Source organism: Phocoena sinus, chromosome 1 (genome assembly GCF_008692025.1).
Source record: "Phocoena sinus isolate mPhoSin1 chromosome 1, mPhoSin1.pri, whole genome shotgun sequence".
Taxonomy (NCBI): Eukaryota; Metazoa; Chordata; class Mammalia; order Artiodactyla; family Phocoenidae; genus Phocoena; species Phocoena sinus.
Window position 1 is genome coordinate 169204632 of NC_045763.1, and position 27678 is coordinate 169232309.

The 27678-nt window shown below is 43.7% G+C and overlaps 1 protein-coding gene across 5 annotated transcripts in view; it reads right to left on the reverse strand.

The window, feature by feature from the left end:
* The window catches only part of TGFB2 (transforming growth factor beta 2), an 83426-nt gene extending 66450 nt beyond the window's left edge, over positions 1-16976 (reverse strand). Inside the window, exons 1-2 of one of the 5 annotated variants that reach the window (XM_032620195.1) lie at positions 15958-16934; positions 1084-1167 (exon numbers count right to left, since the gene is read on the reverse strand). In XM_032620195.1, coding sequence (XP_032476086.1) covers positions 1084-1167; positions 15958-16303 — 430 coding nt within the window. In that variant the 5' untranslated portion in view covers positions 16304-16934. Of the gene's footprint in view, positions 1-1083; positions 1168-15957 lie in introns of all 5 variants that reach the window. The other 4 variants (XM_032620333.1, XM_032620402.1, XM_032620266.1 and 1 more) reach the window with 4 other exon arrangements.
* Positions 16977-27678: the final 10702 nt, after the last annotated feature.

The window sequence follows — 27678 nt, forward strand, 5'->3', positions numbered from 1 at the left end:
GGCCACTGTAACTAAACTATTTCATTTCTTGATTCCTTGATTCCTAAGAAGCAAGGTTAGGCATGGTAAAGTTCACGGTAGGATAACCCAGTGAGTCAGACGTCTATTGGGGTAATAAAAACATTTCTCTTGTCCTTATTTGGGACCTCCACCTGCATTTAGAATCAATATAATTCATGCTTCCTCAGGGCCTCAAAAGTGCAGTGGGAACCAACGCCAGGGTGGCAAGTCCATTTCCTCCCTTCCTGAATGGATCAGGGTACCACCTGTGCCAGAGTCCTTGAGTGTCAGGATCATCTAAGACCTGTTCTGTGCTGTGGTCTCATGGCCCAGCATACAATAAAAGATGGCACTCAATCAAAGCTGGCTGAATGTATTAATGTTCCAAATCAGAAAGGGGTGAGACCTCCGGCTTCGGTGGCCCCCAACCTAACACGTGGCCCTAGCTCGGAGGAGTCTGCATTTGTTCTGAGGGTCAGGGCGAAGTGGCAAGCTCCCAGGTTCAGTCAACTGAAGGCAAGCTCCCAGGTTCAGTCTCTCATGCAACCCATTAATGGCAACATCAAGGTCACAATGATCAGCACACGTTTCCCACAGGCCTCCCTCTAGAACTTCAAAGGAGAGAAAATCTCCTTCCTCCCTTTCAGTTCAGTACCGGAAACATTAATTGAGCCATTGCTATGTGTCAGAAACAAGAACATAGATTCAAATAAGATACCAAAAAAGGACCCTTGACGTTCTGGCCATACCATTCAACCCTCCAGAGAGTATCCTTCCCGGGGGTCAAGAGATCAATCTGTCAAATCCCTCGTTAACCCCTGGATCGCACACATCTCACAGACCCACGATCCATTCTTCCCCATACAGCAATCAAGTCATCATATCACTTCAAAGCATTCATGAGTCTTTCTCATAGAAACTCTGACTACAAAATTGGGGGCACCTGTGGGACTGTCCAGCTACAAGGCTGCACTTCAGAATTCTATTTTGCTTCTGACACGTTCCCCCCAGGAGACACACACTAAGGATGGGCCGGCTATCACTACATCAAACGAGGTATATAAAGCAGACGAGTGTACTCACCAAGGTACCCACAGAGCACCTGGGGCTGTCTGTAGCACAAGCTGCCCACTGAGCCAGAGGGTGTTGTAACAACTGGGCAGACAGCTAGGAGTTTTAAAAAGCACAGTCATTAGCTATTTTACTGAGGAGAAGCCTTGTACAGAGCTATACAAAGATTCAACGCAGAAGAGGGACTCAATGAACGTACTTATCATTCCCCCAGGAATAGAAGGTCCCCCCCTACTCAGGGCCAGGGGACTAGGCAGGAGGGATCTTTGGGGGATTGTGGATTCTCGCCCCAGATCTTTTGGCATCCCTTAACCAGTCCTGAATTCAGCGTTCCCTTTAACACATTCTAGTGCTAAAATAGCAATGTACAATTTATATACGGAAATGGTAAAATAAATACCTTGACTTACATTAAAGATGAATAAGAAAGGCCTTGACCTCTTTGACAAAAGACAGACTCCCTATTAAGAGTAAAACTCTGATTTTCATTTGGTTGGCCTCGATTTCAGTTTTCTTAAAACCACCTGTCATCATTTCTAACCCGCACATGAAAACTCCTTCTCCGGTGAACAAAAATCCGAGTGTATATTGCTTTGGGGCTGCGTAGCTGCAGTTTAAAAATCTAGGGCTCCTTGGAATGCATTAAAATATCTTCCGTGATAGTTTTGACATCCTGAAATTCTGAACTTTGCTGTTTTAAAAGTAAAGGTAGCAACTAGATCTTGTATATTGCCCATCATATTCTTATAAATGAAAATACACCAAAAAATACCTCCAGCTAAAAACATTGCTGAGTGTTCAAAGGCTATCCTATCTGCGATAGAGTCAATAATAAATATCAGATTTTTGCATGAGAAGATGTAGGTGGACACCCTGCTCTGTCATTAGTTTCCTGGGAATCTCTGGACAAGTGCCTTGATGCACCCAAGCCTCTGCTGCTATAAAATGAAACTGACGTCATGCTACCCCTGAGGGTTTTTGAAAGACTGAAACGAGATATTTAAAGGAAACTGAGAAATAAAAGGTGCTCAAGGGATGTAATAATATTAGTTATCTAACTTATTTGATAGATTAACCCCTGACGGCCTTCTACGTCTGCAAGAATATACCTCTTTCCCAGCTCCTTACACCAAGTTAAAATCCATGCACCTTCCATTCACCTAGGGCATGTCTTCTAGAAGTAGCATGGCCACTATTTATACCTGACTTGAAAACTTCTTTGGACAAAAGACAAAGGCTTTGTGGATTCCCTCCCACCCCATATGCACCCCACCCCACCCCACCCTTTTTTTTTTTTTTTGCCAGATTTGTACTTTTATCTCTCAATTTTAAAACAGATAAGGAAGACTTTTTCCATGGCCTGTAACTTACCATCTCCGACATTCAGCCCACTAACAAGATCCCAGGGGCCTATATTCACACTTGTGTGGACTCCACCTTCCAGTCAAAACCCTCTTTAATTGAGATGTGGCATCTGCATGGCCTGAATGGCCTGGAAGACGAAGGCCCAACACCCAGGTCTTGGTAACACACTGCTATCATGTTGCCACCATATGCTGTTACCAGCTGACATCTGCTCACACATGTTCTCACCAATAAGTAACCATGTTGTTTATTTTTAGAGCCCTCTCCACAGCCTCACAGAGAGAAAATTCCCTCACATCACCCGTCAGCAAAGACAGGAAGCTACAGACTGGGTATAAACTGTTTGTCACAAGATCAGTAAGGCACACAATGTCTTCTCATTCAGATCTGACCTCTAAAAAGAGATGCTGAAAGTTATCTTCAATAAAAATCTCAAGGAACGGAACCAGAGACAGGCAGGGTACGCAAAGCATCGCTTGCTTAGCAATGCTTTCTCTTCAGACTAGGGCCCTGTGCGTTTCTTGGGGGGATTTCACTCCTTTTCCTGGGAAACAGCACCTTCTTCAGGCCAGTGGGTGTTGTGGTGCCAAAGAGGGATGCTTCTATTACCGGAATCCGGATCCCTGAAATCGCCCCAGGTCACCGGGGTCAAACGAAGTCTGTGGGGAAACAGGGCAAGCTAACTGCCATGATTTGTCGTTTCCAACTTGCAGTCCTCAGGTATGCACCTTCGGTTTACTCTCTCTCCCCGCCATCAAGCTACAGTATTAAAATGCTTTCTTTCCTCCCCTTCCTTTTTCTGTTTGTTTTGTTGGTTGGTTGGTTTTTTAAGCAGGGCCAAAGGACAGGCTGCTCTGGTGCTGATACAGTGCCTCTGAAGTTAAGCCCATGAACTGGATGGAGAGATAAATGATGCGAATAGGGATGATTTAGTCCAAAGAAAGTAACTGCTAGTTTTCGTAAAAATCAACTTTCAACATCTATGTGTTTGAAGTGACACTGCGGTACGCATAAACTTTTTCAGATCAGTAAGGTTTGGCGTCCATGTGAAATGCTTTTTAAAAGATGAAACCCTATGAAAAATCTGAGACGTGAATAGTCCTAGAGAAATAAAAATGTTTACAATTACCTGGGCCCTCAGTCATGAATAATGGGGTACTCGTATGGCTCACATAAGTCATAAGAGAAAAAAAGTCCTGGAATTAAAATTTTGCATGGGTCATTTACAAAATATCTAAGAAACAATGAAGCTAACTATAAAAGTGTTGGGATTCATTTTTGCCTGTGATGACACAGCTAAGAAATAAAGCAACAAAACCCAAATACACAGTGTTTCCAGAGTGAGTTTCTGAACTACCTGCTTGGGAATCACCTGGCCTTCTTGTCAAGAGGCAGTTATCTGGAGCTCACCTTAAAACTACAGGATAATAATCTTGGGAATTCCCTGGCGGTCCAGTGGTTAGGACTCCGTGCTCTCACCGCCAAGGGCCCAGGTTCAATCCCTGGTCTGGGAACTAAGATCCCGCAGTGCAGCGCGGCCAAGAAAAACAAAACAAACAAACAAAAACTACTGAATAATAATCTGGATGGAGGGTAGCAGGCAAAGGTTTGGGAATCCGCACACAGCACTCCAGGTGATTCTTGTGCTTGGTAAAATTCAAGAAGCACTGGTATAGGCCTTTGTGACTTAGAGGTTAGGAAGGCCTTTTACAAAAAGCTCGTCTGACCTCAAAACAACCCAACCAGGTGGATCACAGAGAAACCGTTCTCTCCTAAGAGTTGCCTGTTCTGAGTAACGGTTTTATGTAGTGTGAAAGCGCCTCTCAGTCAGAGACAAAGCCATTCTTTTTTTTTTTTTTTTTGCGGTACACGGGCCTTTCACTGTTGTGGCCTCTCCCATTGCGGAGCACAGGCTCCGGGCGCGCAGGCTCAGCAGCCATGGCTCACGGGCCCAGCCGCTCCGCGGCATGTGGGATCTTCCTGGACCGGGGCACGAACCCGTGTCCCCTGCATCCGCAGGCGGACTCTCAACCACTGCGCCACCAGGGAAGCCCAGAAAGCCATTCTTAACGCAATGATAGCTTAAGCAGAATTAAATGTCATTAAAAATGCTGCAGTGAACTCCCCATCAAAGTAGTCCTGCCCCTCAACCCCTCCCCAGCCCTCCACCCAAACATCCTCCAGGCAAACACCATCTCTCTGATAACAGCAACTCCGGAAGTGGGTACTGTCATTTCCTCCCAGCCCTGGATGACAGTGAGTTTCTACCCCACTTAGAGAATTCCCAGCAAATGTTACTGAGAAAGGGCAAACCGTTGATCCCCAGTGTCTAATGACTCGGGGTCAGCTTGGCTCAAGACCCTCTTTCTAGAATCCTGATACAATTGCCAAAGAATGAATGAAATTAGACATGACCTTATACACATAGTTTCATTATTGATGGTGATGTTTTCTGACAGTGGAATTCTGAAATATTTCTCTCTACAAGACAAACCAGCACCTGCCACCTAATTCCATGGAGGAGAAAAGCTAAATTTGAGTAGGTGAAACAGCATTCGCTCAGGAGTGGGTTGGTTCGCAGATGTGACCAGTGAAATCTACTAACACACTTAACAACCTAAGGCTTGACATTGCGGGGAGGTACAAATGAATGACTAAGTTACTATTCAGATCAAAATGACTGTGTAATAGACATATCTCAGGGTGAGAACTGCTGCCTTAGAACCTGACGTGACAGCCATAATTCTCCTTTGGTTCTGCCCGGCTACTTCCGGGTAAAAGCTCCTACCTCTGTTTCTCTCTCCTTAACTTCCAGAGCCCCAGATGCTAAGGTGTGAACTTGGATGTAGAAACACTTCCCCAACCGAAAACCCTGACAGAGCTCCAAGTGGGCAGTTCCTTTACCAAATCATCCATCTTCTACAAAGAAATGTCCTCAGTCTGTGATTTTCCTTTTTTTTATTCTCCTTCTAAAGTTGAATCAGAATAAGTCATCTACCTACCCGCCCCCCCCGCCCCCCGCCGCCAGCCCCCATTCTGGCTTTTCTCAGCCAGCAACTGAGTTATAGGAGTTTATTATAAAGCAAGAAGAAACAACTTCAATGGCATGGTCATTAAGTTGTCAAAGCAGAGTGAAAATGAGATTAAGTCAATGGATAGGGAAATAAATGACCCTATAAGAATAAACCCCCCCAGTGGAAGGAATGACAAAGTGACTGCTACCAGTGGTCTAGAGAGAATAATCCCTGATGAATTTGGTCTAAGAAGTGTTCAATTCCCAATACAGAAATGACTCCAAAACTTAAAAATTAAATTTCCCAGAAAATTCCCATTTATGGGCAATAATATATTTTAGCGCTCTTAAAATGCATTAAAAAATATGGTCTTCTCTTTTAGAGAGTGCTTCCCCTGAGATCTGTAAAGACCAGTGGACTTCCGATCGTTTCAATGTCTTTCTCAAAACCGAACTATGCTGAAGGAACAAATAAGGATTCTTACAACAGCCTGAAGTTATGAGTGAGCAGTTATTTGTGAACTAGCTTGTCAAGACAGATGTGGTATTTGTCAGTGTGGTGTGGGTTAGATAGCAAAAGCCAAATGAACGGAGCGCCAAGGTCAAAGTCACAACATTTTTCTTCTTCTTCCTTGAGACTGGAAAGATGCTACAGCACTTCCTGAAACAAACATCTCCAAAAAAGCAGCCTTACTCTCCAACAGCTGCCCCATGACTCTCCTTTCAGAAACACCACGTCTCTCCCTCAGGAACGTCCTGCTTCCTAATTACTGACATGGAGGCCACGAGGAAGGCCCGAAGGGAGAGTGACAGTCTCTCTGTGGACAGAGATGTGTGCAACGTGCCAGTGTGAGCGCAAACAGCTGCCTGGGGAGGTTGGAAATGCATTTGAACTATTTTCAGAAGGTCTGGGCTTTGTAACATCCAGAAAGCATTTTCCATTCGCTTTAAGTTCCTCAAGTTGTTGTGATTAAAGGAACATCTAAGCCCCACATTTTTGACTTATCAGGAAGAATCAAATCCAAGGGCTCATTTTTGAGAATGAAGGGATGGGGGCTGGTCCACACAGAAGAGCTTTCTGGGCACCAGCAGGCTTTCCCTCCTTGTAACAGATGCTAAATCCAGTAAACTCGATTCCTCTTGGACGGCAGCGTCTTCTCATACCAACGAAGTGGTTTTACTCGGTCGCCCCAGGAAAGCCAGGATGCTACCGCACGCAGAGATCATTCTGCTCTGTTAACTGCCACCCTGGGCCTAGCACGGCCTCTCCTCTCTGACATCACCTTCTAAGTTTTCATTTCCTCCTCAAATCCTTTGTGGTGACTCCTCCACTACCCTCTCCCCTTCCTCCCATCCGTCCTCCTCTGGGAGACTTCTACCCCCTAATGGCATTTTGCTGCTAAAGTCTGCTTTTAAATGAGTCGCCTGACAGCGAAGAAACTGCTGTGGCTGGTGCCTGGTCACGGAGATGCAGGGAGGTCCAAACGTCCTGGCTTCCTTCTTAACAGAGCCTCTCCCCAGGGGAGCGGGTGAGACAGGGGGCCTGGGAGGAGGGGCCGCGCCAGCCCAGAGGCACATTGCCCACAAGTCCCTTCTGCATGCTGGCCTTTTCTGAGCAATACCCTCCCCCCATCCTTTGTTGGATTTCAACCTTTAAGGCCCAGAAAGATAAAGAGGTGAGTGCTATGTGACTCATACGTGTACTCAGAGAGATCCGTTAAAAATAACTTTAAACGTTTTTTCCCTAGAAATGTAAAGGCCCTTTGAAACAACTGGTAACATCTTGAGATGTCAAAAAAAAAAAAAAATCAAAACTGGATATTAATGCACTGAGCGCGCACAGTAAGACACTCCAGCTGGGAGGAATCCATGATGCGGACCTCCTGCTTCTGGTGCCAGAGGTGGCGATTACCAGTCGCAGGCTCTTAAAGTTTACTAAATAGTAACGTTTTCCGAGGGCAGATATCATGTTCCCACTCAATTTTATTTTCGATGTGCTTCTAGGACATAGCACTCTGCTACATGCACGTGGACCGCTATTCTCCCAATCCACAAATATTTATGCGACTTCACTGATTTTACATATTTTTCATATTTTCATACCTCTAAAATCCTGATGCCCTCTTAGAATCACTGGCACGTTACAATTACTTGGCAATGGTATTTCTTTTTAAGTGGCATCTAAAATAATGGTGTACCGTAAAATCCATAGCGTTTGAGATTCAGTGAAGAATAGCTGCCGTGTAAAGCAAGCCTATTAGGTACCAGAAGCAGCTGCACTTGGCCTTTCTTTGCCTGTCATCATCCATCCTCTACAACCCCAGGGGGCAGATATCAGCTTCTTCATCGTTACAAGTGAACAAACTGAAATCAGCTTAAGTGCAGGGGGTTCGGCCTGGTCACCAAGCCGGTGATGGCAGAGGTAGGATCTGAATTCAGCAGGAAGCAACTTAAATGTCAACGAGGCCGATTTAATAACTTGCACGGAGACAGCCAAGTTGCTAACCCAAACAAGACCACATTTTAACAACTGCCATTGGCCTGGAGTAGGACTTCCTGTCTTTGATGCTCCCTCTTCCCTTTCAGCCTCTGAGATTCCTCTGGTGCGATTCCCTTTTATTTATTCTCTTTCTTTCACTTCTTGGGGCTGCCTGGCTCTCAGGTCTGTGCTCACTGTACAACATCATCCTGCCTTCCTCAATAAATTAATTTTCTGCGAGAGACAAGACGAATCACCTATCAATCAAATTTATAAAAATGTTGCGAAGAAAATGGTTGCAGTTCAAGATCAAGACCAGGAGACTTGAGAAATCACAATTTTTGTATCAACCAAGTACAGAGATAAAAGTGGAAGAATGTGGTAGAGGCAAGAAGAGAGACCCAGGGTGGTAGGAAAGGCTTCAGAAGTATACTTCCTTCTGGAGGGAAAGAATGCAGAGCTTCTATGAATGTAATTCCTGCCAGGTGAGGAGAGTCACCACCCTTTCATGGAGGGACTGCATCGTTTTGCAAGAGGGCAGGAAAAGTCATGCTCTCCATTTCCTGGTCTCTATTTGGGGCCTCTATTACTTGTGGTACCTAAAACTCTGACTTCCAGTAAGACATCGCTGATAGAAATAGTTATAGCCGTGTCCTCATACGTCACAGGGAAAATGCCAGTCTGGACCGTATAGGGTCACTTTTGAGTGTGAAATAAGTGCATGCTTGTAAAATATTTAAAACTATGCTTGGCACGTAGTATGTACCCAATGCGGGTTAGCTTTCATCATCATCATTATCGCCATCATTTTCATTTTTATCTGCAAAACTGGAAACAGGAAATGAATGGTTCTGAGAAGCCTGTGTTGCCTTCAGCACAGGGACAAGATCCATCAGGAACATTGTCCCCAATAACGGAGGTGAGTAGATTTCTGTCTCTCCATATCTCCTGGTCCAATGCTTTGAACTCTTTTTATTTTTTTTTGCGGTACGCGGGCCTCTCACGGTTGTGGCCTCTTCCGTTGCGGAGCACAGGCTCCGGATGCGCAGGCTCAGCGGCCATGGCTCACGGGCCCAGCCGCTTCCCGGCATGTGGGATCTTCCCGGACCGGGGCACGAACTCGTGTTCCCTGCATCGGCAGGCGGACTCCCAACCACTGCGCCACCAGGGAAACCCCAATGCTTTGAACTCTTGATCCTTTTTCTGGTAACTCAATCTTATTCTCTAAAGGGAAACGCTCATTCCTTTATTAAGCATTGATTGAGCAACAACAAAGTGCTGTAAGAACATAGGTAAGTCAGAGTGGGTTCCTGTTCTGAGGCAGTTTACAAACCGATGAAGAAGACAGGTCAGGACAGCTAGATTTTACCTACAGCAAAAGAAAAGAGGCTGAGATAGAGATGAATATCAGTATTGTGAAAGTGCAGAGGAAGAGCTACTTAAATAGGACAAAGAACGTCGACGAAGGTCTCATAAGGAGATGGTACTAACTAAACCTCGAAGGGTATTTAAAGGTGTTAAAAGATGGATCTCTAAGTGGAAGAAATGACATAAACAAAGGGCTGGAGGCACAGAAATAAAGGGCCCATTTGGGTAAAGGAAAAGAGGGTGATCTGGCTGGAGTGTAGTTTTCTTGGGGGGATTTAGTTGGGGGGCTGCTGAGCAAGGAGGAGGGGCCTGACCCTGAAAGGTCTTGGATATTATCTGAGACATCTGAGATCTTACCTACGAAGCCTAAATCCTCAAGGCCTCCCTATATGAGGATTAGATAGTGCTGGGCATGCTGGATTACCAGCCCTGCCGGTCTCTGTTCCCAGCCCCTCAGGTGGCAAAGGTCACCTAAGGACCAATCCGAGGGAGCCAGGGAAACAGATCTACTGAGTGGAACTTACTAGGAAATGAATGAGTTGTTGGTCCCGAGACATCCCAGGCTGGTGGGAGTGGTCCCCAGGACATCACTTTTAATCATATTGGAATATCTCTAACATATCTCCTTTTAATATCTCATAATCAATGGCACGTTACAGTCAATTGTCAGTGATATTTCTTTCTCTGTGGCACATAAAGTAACAGTGTACCTTTAAATCAATGGTGTCTGAGAATCAATGGTTAATAGCTGACATGCAAAGAGGGTCTACTAAGTGCCAGAAGCAGAGCTCAGGGCGTCCTTACACAGGTCACGGTCAGTCCTTTGCAACCCTAGGAAGCCGGCACCTTCTTCATCTTTACAAGTGAAGAAATGGAGCCATGGTTGAATGAAGTTCACCACCCTACGCGCAGATATTCCAGAAGCGAGAAGAACAAGAAGGCAATTTAGAGCCTGTGGGGAAGTGGTCAAGGGGGAGTTCAGATGCAGAGTCAAGGCCACCGAGCCAATCCGGAAGCAAGGTGCTGGTCACAGTGCAGTGTAGTTCTAACCTATCAGAGGTTAGAAAAGAAACAAAACCAACGACAACCACCAAAACCCACTTGTGACTGCAGCGGGAGGCGAATTTCTCCCAAACACAGGATGGAGACAAGCTTTTCCGCCTCAACAAACCCATCAGAGAATCCCTAGTACGTGATTAAATTGAAACTACCTGGAGAACACTGAATTCCTAGGTTAAAAAGTATCTTTGTTGAAAAAATATTAAAAACCCAAAGCACACCATATGGTTTCAAAATGACAATGGAAACGTTTGTTTATCTCTGGGCCAGAGGCACATTTCATCAAGCTGTTCAGAATCTGCAAAGTGGATCCACCCTTCGGCAGTCGGGCTGCCTAAGGAGAGCGAGCACATCTGGCAAATCCACATCCTCTCTCCAGGATCCCTGAGGACCGGAAATGCTATATCAGGAGAGCTGACAGGGCTGTTTGCAGAGCTCTTCCCTGCAGGTTCTTTGCTCCCGGCTCACCTTAATACTGAACCTGTAAAGGGCTGGGGGTGGCGGCGGGGAGGGAGGAGTCTCCCCAGAATCCCACCTCGGTGGTCAGCTTGTACGTCTCTCCCAGGGCCAGGCTCTGCCACTCTATTTTCCCTAAACTTCTAAAAATGCAGCTTGAAGTGTGTTGTAATCTCTGGGCAAAGGCCTAGGAGTCAGTGACCTCCTTTGTTCTAACCCAGATTTGATATGGGATCAACAGTGAGTCATTAGCCCTTTTCTCACATCTCAGTTTCCTCTAGGAAACAGGATCTGTCATTCTTTCATATCTTTTTATATGAAAGATGCTGTGACTGGGGTTACATCAGCATCTCTTGACCAGGGAGAAGGCATCGTTCAAAAAGTGCAGCTCCTTGAGTAGACCCCAGGGGTCGCTGTGGAGACACAGAAGGCTCCCGGAGCCTCTGCCAGGTCAGCTGGTCCCCATCTACCCCTCCAGCTTCACAAAGCCCAGCCTCCATCCAGTGGGGACTCCTCAGGAGAGGAGGCCGGCCTCCCTTGGCAACAAAGACGGCCCAACTGCTTCAGTTATAACCAGTATATCTCTTTGAGGAGTTTTGCTAGACTTTGAAAAGTAAAAGAAAGAAAAGAGAGAAAATCCTGGAAGAGAACGGAGCCTAAAGTTAAACGCGACCACAATTAGGCACTAGAGTTAGTACAAGCAATGATGCAATACAAGTGGGGGAATTAAAGTTGGGTCTGCTGTGTATTAATAACTCAATCATTGGGGAAGTCTAGGGAAGGGGTTTGAGTCTGTCTCTCTCTCTCTGCGTGTCCCTCTTTCTGACACATCCACAGAGAATCTGAAAAATAAAATCCCTATCACTTTGCTGTATACCTGAAACTAACACAATATTGTAAATCAACTATAGTTCAATTTAAGAAACAGAAAAAAAACCCCTGAACATCAAGCAAAAATAGTACTATGTTCCAGCAACTGCTAATATTTTCTTTCATCGGGCAATTGGCTGACAGTTCAGCAATGTGTACACAGAAAGATATATCCATGAATAGAATGTTAAGTTGCGTCCGCCCCCCCACCCCCACAAACCATAGTGTTATTGGTGTTCTTTCTATCTTCCTCAATTTCACTTGGAAAATTACAGGGGAAATAGAAAAAGAGATTGCTTGGTATTAAATGCTTAGCATTTATGTGAAACAATTACAAAGGAAACCTCACCGTAATGTCTCAGGCTGTATATTTTAGTTTATCTAATTCAATATGATAGAATAAACCAACTTTCTTCCGTTGCTGAGCTTGGAGATTCCACTCTTCCTTAACATGAGCTGCTTATTTTCCTTGCAAGGAAAATCCACGGTAATCCCTCACTTCTTTTTTGCTCTGTCCTGACTAATATCACATTGCTGCTGACTGAAGTTACAGATGGGTGGAGCGACACCCTTACTTAGGCTAAATGAATGGGAACCTTTGATGCCTCTAATTTAGGCCCTTTAAGATCATAATAATGAGGTATACACCATACCAAAGAGTCAAATTCATAGTCCCACTTACTTAAGAAAAGTTTCTGATTATCTTTCTATTCCATGTTAATGTCCTTTTGATGATAAAGATGTTTTACTTTCAGATTATTACTTTGGAAATGGTACCACTAGCAGAATTCAGCAACTGCAAATAAATCCCAGGGTTACCGGGTTTCTCCACGTGGAGCTGGATAATCCTTTGATGTATGGGGGTGGCGGGTGGAAAAGGGACCTTTCCTGTGCATTCTAGAATGGTGAGCAACCTCCCTGGCCCTTCCACTCCCAATCATGACAGCCCAAAATGTCTCCAGACATTGCCAAATGTTCCCTGAGGGTGTGGGCGGGGGAAAGGACAAAATCACCACAGTTAGAACCACAACACGTGCCTGATCTGTTACATGGAAAAGAGAGGTGAAAGAAAGAAAATAAAATTTTGTCTCTTCCTTTTTTTTTTTTTTGACTGTTGAAGGGTCTACATATTTTAATTGTTAATCATTTGGATTCTTACTCTGTTATGTGGAATCACTCTTTCTAAATTTCTAAAGCCCTGTACAGTGTCTTTTGAATAGATGTACTTGAAGTTCAAGTGGATTGCCAAAAGGACGAGAAGTCCACTAATTCCCACTGGGTAAAGTATGGGTAAACCTTAGCATAACTCCACTTTGAGCCTTAAACTAACAGCATGTGAAAAGATCAATACGAATAAATTCAAAACTAATCAGATCCCTTCTTCAAATGTTGACACAGTATTATTTATATCCCATAAATACCTTCTTGACTAAAATTCATCCTAGGAGATTGGCACCTGGCCAGTTCTATTCATATTTACTGTATTTATATAGTACGCTGGGCCAAGGATAATATTTAAGACAAAATATGCCTGAAGGCATATACAATATCTCTTATATTTTTACTTTTAAAACTCTACATTGCTAAAAACATTTTGTCTGAACTGTATAAAACGTCCTGCAAAGGGCTACCAACAACCTGTAATGATATATAGCTCATTGAGCATGCTTAGAGCATATTTGTAATATTTGAGCTGAAGTCACTCCCTGAACGCTAATAAGTTGGTGGTAAAAAGTGAACCAGTGATCTTTCCCATGCCTTCATCTCTGGGGCTTATGACCCGCTGCAGATTCCCTTCAAGAAATGACAGGCACACTTCCTCCCCACTGTCTCTTCAGGGAGGACCGAGTTAAAAGTTAGGCGGAAAGGTCCTAAAGAGGGAAAGCTGGTATATAAGCCAATGCTGTCCTTTCCGTTTGCCCTTTAAAAATATGGTGGAGTGATTTTTTTTTCTTTTCTTCCTTTTTTTTGGAAGGGTTCACTATATTCCAGTATAACTAGAAAGTACTGGAAAATCAGTTAACCTACTGTCTATAAAATTATTCACAGTCCTAGCACAGTAGTATCAAATCTGCTATTAATAAGGCTTTCTGCTCCTAAATTTCCTTTAAGGCTTTAAGAAGCCTGCACTCTTTGTAGGAAGACTGATAGTTTATATTTTATCCTGCATTGATCAGAGGCTTTCATTTCTTTGGTAGCTGGGAGAGGAAGCAGAAGGGAATCCACACACGCACCTGAGATGCCAACCTCTGAAATTCTAATAATTTGAGAATTTTTTCCAATTTGGTGATGATGATAATCTTGCGTGGGATCACCTCAGTTCTTTAAACTGAAGAGTGCTTGAAGAACAAAGAATGAACACCCTCTTGGGTAATTTGCTCTCTCCACACCTATCTCATGAAGGGATCAGACCTCCTCTCTGTTATGAAAATGCCAGCAATTCATGAGAGCTGTTGCAGGTAAACATTGAAGGCTTGGCTTGTTCTGGTTCTACATAACATAACTGCCCGCCTGCCCAAATTCCAGTAGAACAGTTGCACGTGCTAGAGAAGGCAAACTGACTCAACTCCCCGTTGGGTCTCAATGATTTTGGACTAATTACAATGAACTTTCTTTCCTAATTAATTCCATGGCTCCACCCCAGGTAGAAAGCTTTCCTTCACTCCCCGGGGGGGAATCACCAGGGTGGAGTGTATTTATCACCATTGTTGTGGATGGTGACGTAATTACAATAATAAAATCATCCCGCTTGCCAGGATCTCCTGCCTCAGCTCTGCCCTTAAACAAGAAGAGATGATGCTTGCAGCAAAACAGAGGTCGCCAGGAAGCCTGGGGTTGGATACTTCAGCTGACAATCTGAGACCATCAAATACAAGACATGGCAAGTCCCGGAACTACGACTTGTCAAACTAAATATAAATATTCAAAAAGAAAAGCACCACCCTGCAATTAGAACCTCTAGGATAAAATTACCAAGATGGCCATATTATCTCTGTAGGCAAGACACAGAGACGTTGTGAAGGCTGCCAGGGAGTATATAGGGCATGGAAAGGGGAGGAGAGAGATGGGCAACCAATGAAAAGTGTACGACTTGGGATTTGGAATAGGCAAATGTTGGAGCTCTTTTTTTTTTTTTTCTTTTTCTTCTTCCTGGCATTTAACCCTCTCAGGCATCAATATATGCTTCTTCTTCTTTTCTTTTTTTTAAAGAACTTGGAAATCATTCTAAGCTAACTGCCCTCTTCCCTTCCCCTCAAAGAACTCAACAATCAATCATTCACTCCCGTTGCTACTGTATGCCAGCTGGTTTTGAGGACACTGCCCTCAGAGAAGCCAGTTTAAAAAAAAAAAAATCGGCTGTCTTCTACGCTGAGATTTAGGAATGCAACGAAGTGACTGCAGGAAGCCCATGAAAGGGCAGGGAACACCGAGCTCAAGAGTGAGAAAGATAAACGATAAACGCATAAGAAAAAGGATCTGCTACACCGGCGATTTTAAGAAGGCAGGTTTGAGTGAATTCGGAAAAAAATAACGTGAAGGAAAAACCCTTTTAAACGTAGTCAGCAACGAAGCTGTCCTTTCTACCAGTCCAGGTGAAATCAAAAGGGGACGTGGTTACAAGATCTCGCCTTGGGGGGAATGTAAACACCTCGCCGAGGCAGTAGATTCAAGAATTGAGGGGTTGGAGGTAGGTTTTTGGAGGGGTCTCCAGATCGGGTTTTGTCTTGGCGATGCTGACATTTTTCGGGGAGTTTAGAGACAATAGGGAAGGCTTGGGGAATCAGCTGATAGGTCGGCACGGAAAGGGGCGCCTTCCGGAGAGGCTAGTTTTGAGCCACTTTTTTTTTTAACCCCTCGTGCACCAGTTCGGCGGGCTTCAGGCCAATCGGAGCAAAGAAAACAAACCCACCAAGGTTTCCCGGTTTAACACGGCCCCAGGGAGCGCCTCCAAGTTTGACAGAGGAGGGCTGACTCCTAGCCGGTGGCCGAGTCGAGAATTCCAGGGAAGAGAAAAAAAGAGAAAAACGCCTTATAAAAGACGGGGGCGTTGGGGGAAGGGAGAAATGGAGAAAATTAAAAGTCGCAAGTCCACGTTTCAAAGCCTAACGTCCTCAAGCACACAACTGGCAAGGAGGTGGGTGGGACGGAGGACAGGAGCAGGGGAAGGAGCGAGCTGGGACCAGGAGAGGGCAGGGCGATCCCTGGAGTGGCTGCGGTTCTGGAAGCCTCGGGCAGCGCTAAGCCCCGGGGAGTGGAAGCGGGGAGCGGTACTTACTTTCCGAGGGGAAGAAGGGCGGCATGTCTATTTTGTAAACCTCCTTGGCGTAGTACTCCTCGTCGCTCCGCTCGCGCTCGCAGGCGGCCGCCCTCCGGCTCGCCTTCTCCTGGAGCAAGTCCCTTGTGCTGTTGTAGATGGAAATCACCTCCGGGGGGACCTCCTCGGGTTCGGGATAGTCTTCTGGGGGACTGGTGAGTTTCAGCTTGCTCAGGATCTGTCCGCGGATCGCCTCGATCCTCTTGCGCATGAACTGGTCCATGTCGAGCGTGCTGCAGGTAGACAGGCTGAGCGCGACCGTGACCAGATGCAGGAGAAAAAAAGCGCTCAGCACACAGTAGTGCATTTTTTTTTAAAGGTGGAAAAAATTTTTTTAAAAAAGTAAAAAAGTAAGAAAAATAAAAAGAAACCAACAACTCTCAAAGTACAGATCAGGTAGATTTTTTTTTTTTAATGCGAAACTTTTGAAAACAATCGGGAGTCAATGTCCGAGAGAAAAAGCTATCTTGCTTGAATTCCTTTAAAAAGAAAAGGCAAGTCGTTCCCCAAGTGGAAATATTAATACACGACGGGCAAGGGGGAAGCTTCACTTGGGGGAGTCAGCAAAAGTTTTCTTGGAGCGACGAGATGGGGGCAAAAAAGAGACGAGTGGCTATTAGGCAGAAATAAATTTAGGAGGAGGAAACGGAGTTCAGTGTGTCAGTTTCGGGCGCGGAGTGGCGGATCCGAACTCGGCTCCTCCGGCCAAAAGGGAAGAGATGAAAAGGTCCCGGGGCTGGCAGCGGGAGCGCCGGCGGGAGGGCCGCGGGCAGCGCTGTCAGGGGGGCGGCCGAGGCCGGCCGGCTCCAATTTATATATTTAAAGAAGGAGCGGCGCGGCCCTGCCTTCCACTACGGCGCTGAAAGCAGGAGCAGCAGCAGCTCCGGAGCGGAGGGGCGCACACGTGTGTGAGTGTGTGTGTGAGTGTGCGCGCGCGCGCGCGCCCGTGTGCGCGCGCTGGGAGCGAGCCCGGCCCCGGCGGGGAGGCGGGAGCGCTTCGCGCTGCGCCCGGGACTCGGCCGCGTCCGGCGGGGGCCGCGGGGGCCGCGGCGAGGATCCTGCTCCCGGAGGTGCGCGCGGGGGCCGACACCCCGGCCGGCGCGCCGACCCGCCCGGTCACTCCACGTTGCCGCCGCCGCCGCCGCTGGCGAACGCGTCCGGCCTCCAGCTCCCTTCTTCTGTTCCTTCTCCTCTCGCTCGAAACGCCAACCCGGCAACAGACGAGCGGCGGCCGCCGCCGTGGCTTTCGCCCCCCGCGGACCGCAGCGGCAGCCCCGGGACGCGCCGACAGGGGAGTTTTATTCCTAGGGGGTTGCGAAAGGGTTCCCTTGGACACCCACCCTTGCCCACCCACTCCTGGTTTCTCTCCCACTTGGGCTTTCTCGCCGAGGGTAGTAGGCACTTGGCAGCCTGCAGTAGATCCTCTCCTTCCTCTTTTCTGCAGCCAGGCAGCCCCTCGGTTTGCCCCCGAATGGCCCCCTAGACCGTTATCCTAGGCTCTCCATCCCTCTCGCCAGGCCTCCTTCACTTGCGCTCTCGCTCTTCCCTGTGTGTGTGTGTCTCTGCCTCTCTCGGTCTCTCTGTATCTCTCCCGCTGCCTCTGCCTGCCTCTCTCTCTCTCTCTCTCTCTCTCTCTCTCTCTGGTCGGGAGCTTCTGGAGCTCCCCTCGGAGCGAACCTTCTGCTGCCAGCAGATAACATCACGATCCTGCCTGGGAGGAGAGATTTATAAGTTCTCTCTGAACCACGTGTTTGCCTTCAACGAAGTGACGTGCTAGGATTACAGTCAGAAGTCCTCTCGTTTACTTAGACCACGAGCTCTCCCTGAACCGTTGAGGGGGTGTGGAAATGAGGACGGCTGTGGGGAAGGGAGGGAGGAGGTGGTGTGCGCCCTGACAACAGTGATTTATGGTATTTACTTTATATAGTCATTTTGGACCCGTCTGGTGAAGGACATGCGATCAAGCCTCCCATTTTTACTTCGTGTGGCTCGCTCGCTCACAGCCTCCCAGTTGGGATCACTTGCTCTAGAATGGAAGTCTTCCCTCCTGTATTGTACACACACACACACACACACACACTCTCTCTCTCTCTCTCTCTCTCTCTCTCTCTCTCTCTCTCTCTCGCTCTCGCTCTCGCTCTCGCTCTCGCTCTCTCTCGCTCGCTCGCTCATGCAAATGAGCATCAAACAGTTGACTCTGGGCCAGGCCAGCCCAGAGATAGGTCATCCAAGCTCCACCTCCTAGCTTTTTAGTGGCATCATTTTCTGAGATTCCATAGCACCGTGCTGGTACCTCTATCCTAAAGCTTATTTTATTATGGTTTGTTGTTTACAGCCTAGTTCTGCATTTGACTGTGAACGGCTGAAAACAGAGCTCTCTTTTGCACCTGGAGAATGAATTATATTTATTTTACTGTTTGAATGAATGGCTATCTTCTTAATTTGCTGCCTAAGCCACATCTTGACATGGCTTTCTCTTCACCTTCTTGCCCAGCTAGACTTTAGCAATCAACTTCATTCTTTCCACAGCATTTATCCAGGAAGCTGGGATTTTAAGTGTTTGATGTCACTGTTATACACTACTCATAACTTGACATTTTCTATTTCAACCTAGTCCAAATTAGATAAATACAAAAATAATTCTTGCCCCTGTTCACTTTTCCCTTTTTCTTTTCTTTTACCTTTAGTTACTCAAAGTCAACATTTTCATTTCATCATGACGGTAGCCATACCGACTAGATAGATGATTTAAACTGGAAACTCTGTTGAGTTTTCCCCCAGACTCAAAGCCACTATATCACTCCCTAGTTCAGATGTTCCTTTTATTATAGAAAGGTCACAAGGAGCTTTCTCTAACTTTTGGCATTTACACTTTCCATGTGTATGGGGCCTATACCATTAGTAAATAGAGGGGCAAATAGTTACGATAACAGCAGCTAACACATACTACACTTAGTAACGTGAGGCAGATCGACAGAGGTGTATATATATATATATATATGGTCATTTAATTTTCACAACGTTTTAAAGTAGGTATTATTATCATCATCTCTATTTTGCAGATGAGACTGCGGTACAGAGAGGTTAAGTACCTTGTTTAAGACCATAGTAAGATGGATCTTGCCATCAGAATGTACTGTCTATGTTCTTATCCACTACGTATTTCTAAGAAGCACTGGTACCAGAATGTGTCTGACAAACAGGGATCGTGTGGTGAAGTTAAGTTTGAGAGATACTGGGTACTCTATTGCCTACTTACAGATTCACAGTTTCCGTCATGTTAAAGGCTCTGAGAATCTTACAGAAAATAAAACTGTTTAACCCTTTTAACCCAGCATATCCTGAACTCCCTTGAACATGGGATTTTTTCCTATGAAAACACATCAGAAAACTCTGGAATAAAGGAACTGTTCCAACCAACTTCTGAATAATTCTGAAAATGATGTGTAAATCAGCATTAGCACGTTCCTTTCCTGGAGGTCAATTTCAAATTGAAGCAACTTGAAAGCAGTCAGACAACCAGCTACAACTCCAATAGCCAAAGCAAAATATACTCAGGAGGTGCTGCTATGGGGCTAGTAGTTTCACCAAGTTGTCATCCCTTTTGAGTTGAGTTTGAGAACTGCACTAATCTAGCTATACACAAAGGGGAAAAGTGACTGTTCCTACACGTGGGGCAATTATAGGACATAAAGCAGGAGCTACTGAGTGAAGATCTGGCTTTGGAAGGCGGCTGGTAACCTTAGGCACCGTGCTCCGCCAAGGACATAGGCTCAGCCTCCCCTCAAATTAGGGAGACTACCTTCTAGATATAAACACAAACGTACCTGAGGTTAAGTGGATTCAGATTAGAGTGTGGACAGAGCAGCAAAAGTCCATCTCCATCACTGCTAGGAAAGCAACCTAAGCCATAAATCCTTCTGACAACCCCCTTCCCAACATAAACACACACACTTTTGCCCATAGTATTTAGTTTGATGAACACGTACTGCTTACTTTACAACCCCTCAGACTCCTGGCCTGTTCATAAGAGGCTACTTTTAATTTCCCTAAAGCCCAGGAAGCGAGGACAGGGGAGGGGATGGTAAACTCTTCTAGTGTGGCCGAGGAGAGTGACTTGAGTGTAGCAGGAGAGGAGGCGCCCCTTTCTACCTCTCAGGTGAGCAATCCTTTGAAGATGCAACAGGTAAGACTTCAAGAGCTGTCCCCCTGGTTTACCAAAGCCATGCGGTAAAAGGGGATTTCACCCACACAGGCCATCCTGATTAGCTCAAGGAAGCAGGTGAGCATAGTGTAAAAGGGGCAGGTTCCAGACTCAAGTTTTCTTGGGTTCAAATATCCATCGCTTTCTGGCTTTGTGATCCTGGCTAAGTTACTCAGACACTTGTGTTAGTTTCTTCATCTATGAAATGGGCATAACACATAGTACCAACAAGTTAAGATTACTGCGAGGATTAAATGACACAAGGTACCAAGAGAGTTTCTAACACAACCTGGCACTTAAATATATGCCCATTAAATGTTAGTGACCATTCTTGTATCCTCTCACTTCTTCATTTCTGTCAGCTCTTTCTCCAACATGAATAGAATGAAAAAGCCAGGGAAGATGCTAATTAGAATTTGCTTCACGGTTATGCCTCCTAGCAGTTTCTGTAAGTTATGCTCATTGTTATTTTAAACATTGTGGTATTTTGCCCCTACTAATTGTAGGAAGAAAGGGCAAGAAGATACACTTTTGGTGAACAGAACTCTAAATGATTATCAAAATCCAGTTAAGTCCAAATTCCAGTTTAACACCCTAAAATGGAATTCTTTGTTTTCCAGATCAGTGGGAGAGCTGTTTCCACCGCTAGCCCTTCTCTGCTCATTAATGGGTATATTCACTTAACTAATGTGCAGGTCCTTCACGAGCCTAAACAAATGCTTGATATCAAAACAACTACTCATCCCTGTCGGAGTTTTACCCCTAAGGATCACAGAGAAGAGTTTATAATGTAATAGGTCCTTCCTAATTCTGGTGAAAGAAAAACTTCATTTGTAACAATTTTGAAAGCTTTCCACAATGGTTTCAAGCCTCAAAAACCAGGAGGTGGGGAAAAGAAATATACAGAGCTCCTGTAATTGATTACATTTTACTCTCAATAGTTACACTTGAGAAAGGCAAAGTAACCCTTTAATGTGAAAATATACCAAAAGCCTTTTAAGTTCTTACTTGTAATTTTATCTTTGATACCACAATTCAAAAACAATGTTTGGTCCATAACACTTTTTGTCTCATGTTCTGTACGCATTTTTATGCAAGTTTCTGCTCTCAGAATAATGAAATGAAAACGTTTAGTGATTTCCACAAGAAAAATCATCCAAATATTGTTTCCATTCTGTATCTATAGGTTTATCCAAGAAAGAAGTGATAAAGGACAAAGGACGGCACACTGGCAGGGAGGAAAAGGCTGAAAGAGAAGATCACAGGTGGTGAAAGATAAAGGGGTAAACTCAGGAGACAGGGAAAAGCAGACGTATCAGTAGGTTTTGAGGTTTTAAAGTGATAAACTCCTCACACTTTGATGATACACTGTGGGAACACTGATCTTACCCTTTGGAATTGCGATTAGTTGATGGATTACTGCTGGTGGCTTTGGGGCCCTTCCACCTCTGTATTTTCAGCTCCGTGAGATTTCCAACAGGGGGCAACCTCCGGAGGCCTGGATACTGTCACCGCCTACTGACATCAGCCAGAGATCCTGGTTTCTTACCCCCGGTGAAATTCAGCCACTAAAATAGCACTTGGTGATTGATATAAATAAATGAACATTATGGGGACAGCTGTCTTACACTAAAATATGGAGACATGCTTGATAAAATGCTAATGTTGATCAAAAGAAGCCAGCAGCAGAGTTTTCCTTAGTTTTTAGGGCAGGGTTTGACACTTGCCTTTATAGAATCTCTGCTCCTACTTCACTGACCCCACCAGCCCAGCAGTCCCCAGATACTTCACAAAGCAAGAGACTGGAATTAGGTTGCTGGGGAGAAAGGGAGACAAAGAAGTATGAACAAAGTAAAAATTCAAAGATGAGGAAGGATAAGAGAAAAACATAATGATGTTATAATTAAAATGAGTATGACAACATAAAGTGGAATTTTTATCTTTTTAAGATATATAGTCTTTAAATGAATTTGTCATCATTTCAGTGGGTTTCATAGATTGTGGAAAATTCTGAATGTGTAAATTTCCATGAGCAAAGTTACCAACCTCTATTTCAAACAACCTTGCCTTTCTGCTGCCTCAATTATCCTGCAATTAAAAAATGAAAATAAAACAAAAACCAACAGGCAATAGCAATTGCAGATAAAAAGAAAACCTGGAAGTAGTTTTTTTTAATGTTAGAAGGAAAAACTAGTAAATACGTATTTTAAAAAGCAAAGTGGAAGTATACTTTTAATACGTATTTTATTTAGCAAGCAAAGCTGTATCGGTAGTTACGATTTGTAAAAGTGGAGACTGCGGGCCACAAACTTTTCCTGGTGTTTGTTTCAAGTCTTAGAAAAGAAAGTTAGTTCTTACATCTAGGGCGACCACATAATTTATCACACAAACCTGAGCACTTTCAAGAGTGAAGAGGATGCTTTTCATCTATACACAGGACACCAGGGGTAAACCAGGACTGTCCCAGACTGTCACCCTAAAATGAAGCCACTTTCCAATCGGAATCTGTAACAATACATCAGTTAACTTTTCACCTTTTCTCGGTTCAGTATGATATATATTGCATATTTCCAAGCCTTTTTTTTCTTTGCCTATGCTACCGATTCTAATAATCGCTATCAGAGCTATAATTTGAAAATATTTGTACGATTTTTAGCATTTATATAAACATGCACCACCCCCAAAATGAAGTTCCTGAGAGGTGCCTGGTCAAGATTCTTCTGAGCTCCATGAAAGCCCATCCCCCACACAGACAGGAAGAAGAGGAGGAAGATGAAAATGGGATTAACAAGTATTTCATGTATTCTGGGTGCAGCCAAATTCATTTTAAAATTTTGGAAAGTGAACAATAGATAAAAGAATCTGAAAGGTAAAAATAAAGTGTCCTCTTCCCGTTTTAGTGCAGAGAACGAACAGAATGTTTCTGTCATTTGCTGCTTCCGGGTCACCTAATACTGACTTTTTACACGTTGATCTTTCCTGTTTAGTAAACAGTGAAGGCTGCAACAAAACCAGGGACACCTGGGAAGTTAACGTCACCTACAGTTCTGGTTTCTTTTTAGATTATTTCAGTTATCTCTATGTGTCTTTTCAAGTACAAACGCAGTATCTTCACAGTCAGTATCAAATGGCAAGCTGTTTACCATAAACCAAAGGAATAAATCCATAAATGGGCGTGTACTATGACCCAGAGACTTCAGCAATACACAAAAATGATTTTGGCTATCTGGTTATTAGAGAGAAGCTTTTGTTTTTTAAGAGGTCTTTGTTAATTAAGTTACTTAAGGTCACTAGACAACAGATTGTTTCAAGGTCAATCTGGTTATTTGACCAGTTATAACGGTTAAACGGAATCGATACCCCAGTTGTACTGATTGTTCAGAAACTAGTCCCCCGCCTGGTGTGAGGGCTGGAGGGGAATCGTTTAATTCAATGATAGCCTAAATCGTGCCACCTAGAGGAGAAAAGTGGTATGTCCTACAGCTTCCTATTTGGAGAAAACTAACATACTCAATTTCCCTGGGTATTTTCATCACAGCCTATTAAACAATGATACAATGTCATGTGGCTGTAAATTTTTTTTTAGCTGTAATTAACTTTCACCTCAAGGATATTTTCCATTGACTTTTTTCCCCCAGAGGAAAAATAAAGTGTTAGTTACTTGTTATCTCCTAGCCAATAACATTCTAAACTAAAATCTAGTCTTCATTTTTACGAAGCATAATGTGAATATCTAAATTCTTAATAGCAAAAATGTCAGCACTTACACTCTTATGAGCCATCTAATGTCATTAAGTAACAACCACAGCTATGGGCAATATATTGTATCTTAGTATAAAAGGAGCTAGTCATGTTCCAATAGACAAAACTATTGGACACTACTCCAGTACTTAGTAGTACTTCCATTTCTGCAGCATCAAGATAATTAAACAGCAAAGCTTTAATTATCAGACATACTCAAACAAGATCTATAATAAATTTTCCAATAGTACACTGTATAATAAACTGACAGTAGCAACCAAAATAAAGCCTGAGCTGACAAGCTACCTTTAAACTGCTAGTGCCAGGAAAATGTTCACCTTTTGATACGTGCCGTAGGTTCGTGTCATGAGTAAATGAGACTAAAAAATGTAATATGCCTATTTATTTTTCCCAGAGCAAAGTGTAATTTCTAGAATCTCATTTTCTATAAGACCTTAATAATTTCTAGAATGTCATTTTCTATACAACATTAGTATCACCTACAATGTAAGGAATCACTGTTGTGTAACAGCTCTATGACTGGAGCTTGGACTCAACTGTATTAATAACTGTGAACTTGGGCAAGTTATTGAACCCATTGCCTGTTTCCTCAACTATATGTTGGGGACAATAACAGTACCTACTTCACAGGGTCATAGGACTGACTGGATGAGTTAAGGGCATTATAAACTGTTAAATACTATCTGGCACACAATAATTACTGTATAAATGTTTGCTGTTCTTATGACTTGCTCTGGTCCAACTTATACTTGACTGGTTGATGGGCCGACCTTCATGCAGTCATCAACTGCACCTCTCCATGTCAACCCCTTGGAGTGTTCTATTAAGACAGTATTTAGAGTTTTGGTTCTGGAACAGCTGAAGTAGACAGTAAATATATTTTAATTTCTCATTAAAGGTCAGGACCTTGGTACTCAGTGTGAACTCGACTTTTCAGGCCGTCAAAAATTATTTTCTTAAAAAAAGAATGTATTATGTTCTTCGATTCATTTAATGAATCTTTGGCATTTGAAAATTTTACTTATGCTATCCACAATTTTTTACATTTTCAGTCTACATGCAATTCTTGACACGTGATTTCACCAGTCTTCACGCCATCATGTTAAATGGTAGCACAAAAGTGGAAGTACCACAGTTGATGTCTGTGTGTGCCCTCAAGTCACTGAACTTGTAGGTTGTCTAGAATTTGTTGTTATTAAAAATAATGCTATTATACTGTTCACACAGCATTTTCTGTAATTAGGATCTTTTCCTGAGGAGGGTTTCTAGAAGTAGAATTAGTGGGTGAACACAAATTTTACTATCTGCCAGACTTTAAACTTTTCTGGGAGGAACTCATTATCTAGAAGAGGAACGTTTATGATTAGAGATCAGAAATGAATAACAAATCTACATGCACAGCTTCTAAACCTCCAAATACATAATACTGTATCCTGAGACCCTCCCTACTACATAGCAGGCACTGTGCTAGACAGACGCTGTGCACGCATTGTTCCAATCCCTCCAATATACACAAACATATCCCTGTGCCTGAGGTACATGCTAGCGTTAAAAAGTTTTAAGACATTTTTGCAACAACACATGGCTTAATGTGAGTCCAAATTGAACTCTGAACTCAGTTCTGATTCCAAAATTTTGCCTTCTGTCATCTAACAACGAATACTGGTATTTCTAAAAATATTCCATGTAAATATAACTTCATTTATCATTAAAAAGTGTACTTGGGAGTCCTCATAAGGACCAAAGTATGGCAGCTGTGTCATGCAATAGATATTCCTATCATTCCTACCATTTGTAGAGAAGGATAATGTCACCTTGAACCTTTTGGACTCTGAGCTTTTACTATTTATGATACACTTAAGAGATCCCCGTGTTACTGTACAAAGACAAATATTATGTAGAGGCAGCCCTGATGTTGTGCTGGGTACTACTCAGTATTTCAGGGTAACTGCTGTCTGGCTGCCCGGCTGATGTTTTGAGAGCTGATGTCAATCCCTTGTTTATGTCCATCCCACGGGAGGGGATCCATTTTTACCGAAGACTGAAGTCTGGCTCTGCGAGCACGCAGAGGCAACTGTCTAGAAGCCTCAGGGTGAATCAACAGCTGCAAGGCCACCCACACAAAGGACGCGGCTCTCAGCTGTCTCTCCATTCAGAGCCCCAGTTGGTCTTGACCCCATACAAATTTGGTGTTGCTGCTTTGATGTTTATGAACCGACTGCATTAAAGACGCAGGGTAATGATTCTGGGGTTAGAGAAACTGTTCTTTATACAAATGTGGTTTAACACCTCATCATTTTAAACTGGCTGTACTAACAACGCTCATGGTGCTCTTTGTTTTCCGGGTTTTTTTGCCCAAATCTGCAACCGCCATTTGCTCTGGCAGGATGTCGAGTGTGTGCTGGGATAGATCTGAGCTGCTAGATACCTCGGGAGCCCTGCCACTCAAGGCGCTTCCTCAGGAAACCTCCTAAACAAGGAGGCTCCCGACAGAAGTCCCCAGCGCTGGAATTCACTGGCTTAGATGGCACCTGCTGTCTGCTGCTCTGACAGTTCTCAGCATGTCCCTTTAGTGCATCACAAACCTACTGTTTCACAGTACAGCACTGAGACTTAAAGTTTAGTGTGTTCATTCTGAAAGCTGCAGTTGGTACTACTAAAAAAGCAAATGCTATGTGTCATACACAGTGGCCTAACATATAAGGACAATAGTTATACCTCAGGAAATAATTATAAAGCAACTTAATATAACTCTTTAAAAATACAAATAGTGAAAAAGACATCAACCATAATTTAGTCAATAAAAATCACACCAGTATTTGTATATACTTAAATTGTATCAGTAAATGTTTACGTAACAATTCAAGATAGACTTATGATTCCAAAATTTACTGATATTTTATTAGACTAAATATATGCTCTGTGACTTTATTCTCTTCTTAGGGAGACAGACCACCACTAGCCATGTGCAGCTTTTAAAATTTGAAGTAATTAAGTAAAATGAAAAATCTAGCTTCTCTGTATCCCTAGCCGCACTGGAGATGCTCCATGGCCACTTGTGCTACCATATTGGACAGTGGAGATATATTTCCATCATCACAGAAAGTCCTAGCGGACAGTAGTGATGTAGAGACTAAAATTATAAGGAATCAGGCCCACTTCTCTAACATATACCCTTGTTTAACTACTCGAATGAAAACCAAAGAGCATTTGACAGAAAGCTAAATATATACTCCTGCTATAGTGGAGGGGTGGGTGACTGAGGTGAGCAGTGTTGGACCAGATGTCGCTAACAAAGCAAAATGAAACATATTTTGTAACTGTCTCTGAGGACAACTCTTCTGAATACAAGTTTCATCACACACCTAGATAAATAGCCCTAAATCATAACTCCCTGAAAGTACGCTCAGTAGACCAGATGAAAAATATTAATGTGTTTCCAAGCTACAAAACATCCTTTAGAGAATCTAAAATTGTTTAAGAATTGTTGGACGATATCTTCAAACTACAAAATTCTGATTAGATTTATTACAACTCTTAGTATTTTGTTAACCACCAATCACTACTCTAAATGTCCTGTCACCTATCTCAGACACCATTTTACTTCCAAATCTGTTCATTGGTCCTCCTGATTGATATATTTAATCAAGTTCTGAAAAGCTCACACAGGGAAAAAATTTACCAGGAGGCCTACCTTTGCTGCAATAGTAAGATTC